This window comes from Centruroides vittatus, unplaced genomic scaffold (genome assembly GCF_030686945.1).
Source record: "Centruroides vittatus isolate TY-2023 unplaced genomic scaffold, ASM3068694v2 contig_290, whole genome shotgun sequence".
Taxonomy (NCBI): Eukaryota; Metazoa; Arthropoda; class Arachnida; order Scorpiones; family Buthidae; genus Centruroides; species Centruroides vittatus.
The window spans coordinates 97420-107255 of record NW_027121846.1 but is presented as its reverse complement, the minus strand read 5'-3'; the positions used below and the strand labels follow the sequence as shown (position 1 = coordinate 107255).

The 9836-nt window shown below is 33.4% G+C and overlaps 1 protein-coding gene across 1 annotated transcript; it reads right to left on the bottom strand.

Annotated features, from left to right (window-relative positions):
• Positions 1-570: 570 nt before the first annotated feature.
• On the bottom strand, positions 571-2373 carry LOC136972320 (protein FAM200C-like). The gene has a single exon (XM_067266875.1). The coding sequence runs from the start codon at positions 2371-2373 to the stop codon at positions 571-573; it is 1803 nt and encodes a 600-aa protein (XP_067122976.1).
• Between the last annotated feature and the right edge of the window lie 7463 nt (positions 2374-9836).

Sequence of the window (9836 nt, the reverse complement as noted above, 5' to 3'; positions counted from 1 at the left end):
TTTCTTGAGATTCATCTCCCCGCAGATCGCTAACGTGCCGCGTTGCTGTAACCAAATAAACCAAACTAATTCTTTCTTTTTTTCTCCCTCCTGGTTCATATGGAGATTACTGTCTTGATAACCAAACTAATTCTAATGAGCGATTATTTATTACTAGTAGCCTGGGCCGCTCCCTAGCGGAACGCAGCGGTGTCATTTCGTGGTATAAATAATAAATTTCTATTACAAATAAAAATAGTTTATTGTTAATTTAAAATCATCGCTAGCTCACACCTAGTGGGGGTTTTAGTCATACCGTTACAGATTAGTTATAAAAAACGCGATCAATGGCTTATATCAGTGGTTCTTAACCTTGCTGGAGGTACCGAACCCTATCAGTTTCATATGAGCATTCACCGAACCCCTTTTAATTGGAAAAATAAAATATAATTTTTCAAATTCAAAACATAGGTATATATTTTATTGGTCCACAAAATAAACAAAACCATTATAGAACAAAACATTACGAACAAAGAACAAAACATTAAGAACAAAGAATAAAACATTAAGAATAAAGAACAAAATTTAAAATCAGTGTGACTGCTGCTGTTGCCTTTTAGACACCAGTTCGGAACTGCGAGGCTTTACCTTGGAAAATGCCACTCGCATGTCATTTTCGCAACTAAGTCTGTTCCTTTTCTTTGTTTTAATGTCCAGCATCCTCGAAAAGGATTGCTCGCAAAGATATGTTGTCACAAACGGTATCAAAATCTCCAGAGCTTTCTTCGCAATAGCAGAGTACGTTACTATTTGGTGGCACCAAAACGATGAGAGCGTTGTTGTTTTGAAGAGTTGCTGTTGAACCTGGCTCTGCTGAATTTCAATGATTTCATCCAGGTATGTATCATTGACATCTGTTTTCTCAACATCAAACGTAAACGGCTGCCTCACCCATGCTGGATATAACTCTCTTGAAGGGAAGTACCCTTCAAGAGACTTTGCAAGCTCGTCTAAGTGCATGGAAATTGCGTGCTTCAGTTCCCCCGATACAGAAATATCTCCGATTCCAGGCACATCATAATTCTTATTTACACATTCGTCTAGCAGGGTAAAGTTTGCAAAGTTACCGTTTTCTATTCGTCGTTTCCACAACGGTAGCTTTTTTTGAAACGCCTTCAGGGCTTCTTCCGCTTCGATGATGTTGACACCACCGCCCTGCATCTGTTGATTCAGATGATTGAGAGCTGCGAAGATATCAGCCATGTACGCAAGCATGAGAATAAATTCAGAATTTTTGAAGCAATCTGCATGACCATGTTGGTGCTCTTGCAAAAACAGGGCTAATTCCTCACGTAGGGCAAAAACACGATTCAGAACCTGTCCCCGGGATAACCACCGAACGTTTGAATGGTACAGAAGTACCTCGAATTCAGACCCCATTTCTTTACACAACTCCTTGAAGATGCGGTGCCTCAGAGCACTATTTCGCACATAGTTCACGCATTCCACTACAATTTTTAAGACTTCTGCCAGTTTTGGAGGCATGGTTTTTGTTGCCAACGCATGCCTGTGTAGAATACAATGTGTAACAACGATGTGTGGTGCATCGGCTTTCACTAGCGCACCAAAACCAGACTTTCTTCCCAGCATGGCTGGAGCTCCGTCCGAACAAACTGCAGAAACCATATCCCACGAAAGATTATTTTCTTTGAAGAAGTCATCCACAAGTTTCTTTACATCGGCTGCCTTAGTTGTTGTTGTAAGAGGCTTACATAATAAAAAATCTTCCTTTATAACGTCGTCTTTCACATAGCGCACAAATACTGCAAGCTGACTTAGACTGGAAACGTCTGTAGTTTCGTCGAGTTGAAGGCTGAATTTTGCCGGGCTTGAAATCAGATCTGCAACTACTTGGGCCAAGATATCTTTGCTCATGTCGTCTATTCTGTCACTGATGGTGTCATTTGAAAGAGGAATTTGGGATAACTTAACTTCAGCCGCTTTTCCCAGCATGATATTCGCCATCTTCAACACGGCTGGTTTTATGAGTTTTTCACCAATATTGTGTGGTTTGCCCTGCTTTGCGATAAGGTAAGCGACTTCGTACGATGCTGTAAGGATCGGTTTATCGATGGGTACAAAGCCGAGGACAGGCAGACTACCCTTTTCATCAAATCTGGCCCTCTTCACCTTGAATTCAGCGAGTGTTGTATTTTTGTAATTTCCATGCAGATTAAAGAAGTGTTCTCTTAGTTTTGCCGGTGCTAGACTAGAATTGCTCAACTTGGCATTGCAAATCATGCAACAAGGACGCTGACTCCCATCACGTTCCGTTATACATGTGAATCCATATTGTACATATTCGTCCGACCACTTTCTTTTTTTGCTCGACATAGTATGAAGGGATTAAAATATTTAAAAAAGAAATCACACGACGTACAATCACGACAGTCACAATTCGAATACTGGGCGCACGAAATTTCCTGCAGCATAGAAAGGCCAAGCGATGTTGCGTGATCACCGAGTGGGGCGTGTCATCACGAACGTATGAGTCGGGTGTGTGCTTGACGTCTTGCAGGTCGTTTATACGTGTATTCGATTGGGACCTCTTCACTTCGTTTCAGTTAGAGAGTAGTAGAAGTTAGAGAGTAAGAGAAGTTAGTTTCCCAATAGAACACACGTTATGTAGCATTAGTTTTCGAAACCAATACGGTTTCTACGTCACGATGACGTCAGGTGGTTGACCTCCGCCGAACCCCTGAGACTGACTCGCCGAACCCAGGTTAAGAACCACTGGCTTATATTATTAGATGACATTGTCGCAATACCGGGCTGCACTTCTTTCACAATGTTCTCAATTTTTTAGTGGTGTCTTGCCGCTCCCGTACCTTATACTTTTCCTGGTAACAGTAGAATCGTGTTGGACATGTATCTAAGTTCATTCAGGGGAAAATATTGATTCGAAGTAATGTGACATCCATTCTAAACTTTTAGATTCTGTATAGTTTACTTGGGCCTATGTTTTCTAATTCTGGTCTCGGCATTCATGTATCTGACTCCCTTCTCGAGAATGAGGAAGGACAGGCAGCCAGACAGCCTACAGTCAAAATTTATACGTCTACAATTTTTTAAAATTGCAGTTTCGTAATTTTTCTATATAGACGATATTTACGAGTGTACATCCCATATAGTTTATACAATTTCTTGTAAAAATATAAATACTTTATCATAACATAAAATAATTAATACACAGCTAGATGTTTCTCAATCTACGCAAAAACAGCTTATTTCACTGAGAATCATTTATTAACCGTAACGACCGTTTTCAATCTGCTCTACAGTTTGTTTTCAGGATTTTAATAATCTTGCAATATTGATAATTGTTGCTTTTTGTATAGAACTGTTAAGAACTCATTTAAAATACAAAATTGTTTGGAATTTGAGCGACTTCAATCCAAAGAATAAATTACAGTATTATATATACAATTTAAAATAACAAAATAATAAAATAAATAAAAAACGTTGATTAAAGGTTGAAAACGTTCGTTACTGTCTTTCCGACTTTAAAGTTAGCAACTGGATCACATTCGGAGTCATTACAACCTGTCTAACTCGGATCACTTTTCAAATATTAATAGTAGACTAGTATTAATTAGTAGTGATTGACCATCCTCTTTTCCAGGAGGAGGTCAATGAATACTTTTCCTCGAATTACTTCGATCCCCTTTCGCAACGGTCCCGAATTTCTATCGGACCAGCGATATGGTGGCATTGGAATTGGAAAATCCGAAGTACGAGGTTACTGGCGAGCGCAAAATATGATTTAAGTGGTTTTCGAGAGTGCCGAGTTTAAATATTTGGTCCGTTTTTCGCGAAATTTGAATCGCTGTCAGATGACCATTTGATATTCGGCTGTGAATGGAACAGTTTCTCAAAGTTAACATTCTTAGATGTAGAGAAAAAATTATATCTGAAAAAATTTAAGATACCACATTTTCAATTGGTGTCTACTTGATCAAGGAAATTGTGCCATTTCGTATCGTTCGAGTATCGTGTTAAACGTGGCAATAGTAGGCTAAAAAACCAAAACTCTTGGTTTTCGTTTTAATATTTATTATATTATAACATTTGATTTGTATAACTACGTAGGTTATTTCAGGTAAGAGTTTATCACACCGAATGTCCAATCTAATACATTTTTAAAATTATTTATTCTGTACTGCACACAATTTAAATAATTTTTAAAATGTGTGACATTAGGCACTTTGTGTTTTAAACTCTTACGTAAGATAACATTCGTAATTATATAAATCATATACTGCAGGGGTGGCCAACTTTTGTGTACATAAGATCTACTTTTTATCTTATAAATGTGTCGCGATCGACTTGTTGTCGTAGGCATAGTCTAAGTGGCGAGGGGGGTGTGAAATACATACTATGTTTATACACTGTGCTTCAGTACGAGGTGCACTCCCGCGAGCTATGGGTAGATAAGGAAAATATATGTTCAAAACTATTTTTTATTTTTTAAATCACTTATTAAGTTTTCAAGATATAAGCTCATAAAGAAAATAAATTTCCAGACCCAACTTTTGATATTTGCAGTTACGAGTTCATTCCGTACAGGCGGCACCTAAAAAAAATCGATTTTTCCACACTTTTAAGATAGATTTTTATTAACTTAAAATATAATTTAATTTTTTTAAATCAATTACAATGTATAAATTGTGGTACTATTTGTTCGTAAACTTGAAAAAATTGAAATAAAACTGCACAGTACGGCTGATAATTTGATTATAAGATTTTACTTTCGCGATTTGTTTTTGGGCGAGGAAAATTTATCATGGAAGAATGATATAAGATTTTTAGACTTATTTTTTGCTAATCTATCAATAGCTCGCGGGAGTGCTCTTTGTACTGAAACACCCTGTATATCTACCTACGTAAAAAACAACGTAATTATTTAACGGGCCAAAAAACTCACGTCCAGGGAAATTAAAACAACACGAGTAATTATTAACAATATTTATTAATTCAAATTAGCTACTGATAAAGACAGATTTAGAATTTATTTTATTACGTTACATTAATGGGAGGACTGAGTTTGCACGTCTCTTACCAAGGAAACATAATTAGGTGTATATCCTGACAAAGATAATAATAATGATTCTTCAGTATGGGAATCAGTCAGGACAGAATGTTTAGTCTTCGTTAACTTTAAGTATGAAAATGCCAATTCACACAGGTATGTAGTTCCGAAACAGGAATAAATATATTTGCTACATTTGGTGATACTGGGATATTTTTCCTCAATTGACGTATTTCCAAAAATCCAAAAATATAGAGGTCTGTTGCTGAAAACGCTCACTTATCAAGTAAATAGATAGGTAAGAAAAGCCATAATTTAATTTAAAACATAAAGAACAGGTACTTACATTTTAAACAAATGAAAAATTGAAACTCAACGTTGTCACCGTGGATAAATAATATTGATTAATAATAATAATATTGTTAATACTAAAGAAAAGAAGCTACCGCATGACAGTATCAAATATTCAAGCTAAATAGCTGTGTTTTCTACGAGTCCAGTGATAACTGCATGCATATTGTTGCTTTTGCGCGTTACGTTGACGAGTTGCGTTTAGTTACAAGTGTAACACATTAAGTCAAGACATCGCGAGCGATCGACCAAAATTGGCATCGTGATCGACCGGTCGATCGCGATCGACTTGTTGGCCACCCCTGATATACTGTAATGTTTAGTGTTTCTGACCTTCCTGGCTTTCCCAGAGAGGTTGTTTGCCTTAATACGAGCATTTGATGATAATTTATTTGTGATGAAACGAAATAAAATTAGAATTGTATTAATAAATGTAATTTTCTTTATTTTGATTTTTAAACTTACCCCTCGTCCTATATACTAGGGTGGCCAACAAGTCGATCGCGATCGACCGGTCGATCTCCAATCCAATTTTGGTCGATCGCTTGCGATGTCTTGACTTAATGTATTATATTTGTAACCGAACACGACAGTATGCATGCAGTTATGACTCGACTCATAAGCAGTGCACCACGTACTGAAACACAGTGTATAAACATAGTATGTATTTCACACCTCCCCTCCCCACTTACACTATGCCTATGACAACAAGTCGATCGCGACGCATTTTTAAGATAAAAAGTAGATCTTATATATATAAAAGTTGGCCACCCCTGCTATATGCGATATCGTCTCATACATAAGTAATTACAGTATTTTACGTATAACGTTTATTCAAAGAAAATTATACAATATACATTGTTAAGGAGCGTGAATCAACATCATATTTTTTTTCTAGCACGGAATGAACCAACCTGAATTGCGAATTCCATTTCCAAAAAACAAAAAAAAAATCACAGATAATAGCATGATGGAGCATACGCACAATTCGGGACTTCCCCTCTCCTCGTCACTCGTTATGCGAGGCGCTCCTTAAGCGATGTTCCTGTATATCATGGAATATAGTAAATATATTATTATTCATTCCTAAGTTATAAATTCATAGACTATCTCATGTTATCACAATCAAATACTTCAGTACAGTATGTAAATTAAAAATAACATATGCCAAAACTTCAAAAAATCCAAATATTGAATGATTCAGTTGGAGATCTTTGTACCTATACTGAAGAACTTGCCTGATATTTCAATTAACATATGAATTTCTGAATTTATTTAACTATCTGTAGATAAATAAAATCTAACACCTTTATCGTTGCCGAGAAAGTTTAATTTAAAACAAACGTTTTCGACCTATTCCATAGGTCGAAAACGTTCTGCATTAGTTTTAGTTGATGCTTGTATTTAGGAGTTTTTCTGGGTTCATTTTTAATTTTTATTTTGTTTTTTAATTTTATACAATATTCGTTTATTATGTATCATTTTTTATTATGTATTATGTATTTATCTATCATTATGTATGCATCATTTTTATTTTGTTTTTTAATTTAATACAATATTCGTTTATTATGTATCATCTTTTATTATGTATTATGTATTTATCGTTTATTATGTATCATTTTTTATTATGTATTATGTATTTATCTATCATTATGTATGCATCATTTTTATTTTGTTTTTTAATTTAATACAATATTCGTTTATTATGTATCATCTTTTAATCCAATGTTAATTTTTCGAAATTTGAATATTTGTATTCGATCCTCTGAAACGGAACTGTTCCATTTGTCGGTTTATTTAACCTGATGATGGCCTATGGAATAGGTTGAAAACGTTTGTTTTAAATTAAACTTTCTCGGCAACGATAAAGGTGTTAGATTTTATTTATAATTTTTTGCTGAGCACGTTCTATTTAATATCTGTAGATATTTCTAATGTATTGTAGATATTTCTAATGTATTAAAAATATTTAAATTATTTTATTTAGATATAGGTCTTAGGTTTTTTCCAGTTACCTATATATAAAATAAATAAGTATTTTTAGGAATGGCTGGAAAATATTTCATATAATGTACAGTCAAACCTGTTTTTATGCGGGGGATAGGGACCGCATTAAAAAAAAACGCATAAAAAAATCTCACGAAACTTCACGAATGGCTGTAAATAATAGTTTTCGCGACACAATTAAAAAATATTTTTTTATGCGGTCAACGGGGACCGCATAAAAAAAGTCTCACATAGAAAATAACTCAAAACCGTACGAAATAGAATTTATTGACAACAGATGTCAGCACTTGACTGCATCGTCTGGTCTATCGTCTGTTTTACATATTTTTGTCCAGGTGGTGTTTTGTTGACTTAAAAAGTAAGTTATTTCATTTTTCGCATATTCATGCAATAATATTACTATACTAAGTGCATTTATGCTATAATAAGTTTATTTAGCTATAATAAGTCAACGTAAGACATGACGAATCGCACGAGACTAGTCGCCAACTATACCGCACAAATTAAAAATTCGCATTAAAAAAATCGCACAAATAAAAATCGCACATAAAAAGAGCGCATAAAAACAGGTTTGACTGTATCTATTATTGTTATTACAATTGAAGAGTTCCATGGAATAAGGTACTTAAGTTAACTATTGATGTTTTCACAAAACGTTCTTTTACCACGAGGTTTTATGAAATGAGTAAAATTAAATGTTCAATATGATTGGGTAAAGCGCATATTAGAGCAAGACGAATATCCATATCTATAAAACCCTATTTGATATGCATAATAAAACACAACTGAAAAAGGCATTCAAGTGCACTTAGGTACTGTACTTTATTTCATAGAACTCCTCAATTATATATATTAATGAATTGATATTTTTATTTTGTTAATTTAGGAACATGTATTTATTGTAATTTATTATTTTTAAATTATTTTTCTTGTTGAACTAAAGATGTATTTTCAACTTTGTTGAAAATAGTAGTAGGCTGAATATCCTGGTATTATTATTGTACTGTACATGATGAATTAAATATGTCTTAACACAAAGTATCTGAATTAAAAAATAACATAAGCTAACACTTAAATTTGATTTTTAATTAGAATACTGTATGAAGTATTTGATTGTGATAATATGAGCGATACACTCTAAGATCTTTAACTCAGAAATGACTAATAATATATTTACTATATTTAATGATATATCGATAATACTTATATCTCACATGTTAAAAATAAATTTAAATATAACAAATTCATATTGAAGTAAATCCATGAGTAAACTTCAAAATTAGCCGTATTCCAAATCGTATTAAGTGAATGTCGCAATTGTAGATAAGTAAGTTTATCATTCTGTCAGCATCACATTAATGTAATGTTAAGAAAAGTCTTTCGACGATGAATCATTTGTATTTTATTTATTTATTTTTTTCGTGTGTATCTTTTGTTTTCATGTTTGTTTTATACTTTTAATTTCCAAATCTAACAATAAAAAAACAAATATTTCTCTTTTAAGTTTGCAATAATTTATGCAATATAAGAAAGTATGGAACTATTACACCTTACATGAAAATGGCGTAGACCAATTGTTTATTTAATAAATTAAGTTCTTGCTTTATGTTCATATTCTTTTGATCTCAGTTCGTTTTATTACTATAAACTTTATACTCTTACTAATAAATTCAATGTTTTAATAATTTAATAAATGACGTATACCTTTAAAACATTTTTAAACCTGTAAACATTTTTTCTATTTGCTTATACTACTATAAAACCCACGTGTGTCATATCTTATCTAGTACTACAGTAGAGCGTCGATAAATGGAACGTCTGTAAGTGGAATGGCCGGAAAGTGGAACGATTTTCAGTCGGACTGTGTCGTGCTGAATCGAATGTTTTTGATACTAAATTTACTTCTAAAGTATAATTTTCATGTTTTTTATATTCTTTAATATATTTATTTTGTTTGTACAAAATGCAGAAATAATTTTTAACGATACGATAGCCTCGATGATTATTATAAAAATTTTCGTTAGGCTTAAAATCGACGAAAATTCAACACGAAGCGACACGCAACGGAGAAAAATTCAACAGGAAGCGATACGCAACGGAGAAAAATTTGAACATCGGACAGGTTAATGTATTTTTTCGTACAAAGTCGGAAACTGGAACAAATCATTAACTGGAAGGACCCCAGTCCCCAATTGGTTCCACTTATCGACGCTCTACTGTATTTCAAATAAGTAAATAAATTTGTTTGTTAAAATTGAATTGATTTCCAATTTCACTGTGTAGAAAAAAAATCGTTAAATTCAAGTCATGCATAAATATTTCATTTAAACAACAAGTCTTTAAATAAATTTTGATTACTTTAAATTTAAATATGACATCATTAAAACTTTTTTATTTTAATAAATTAAGT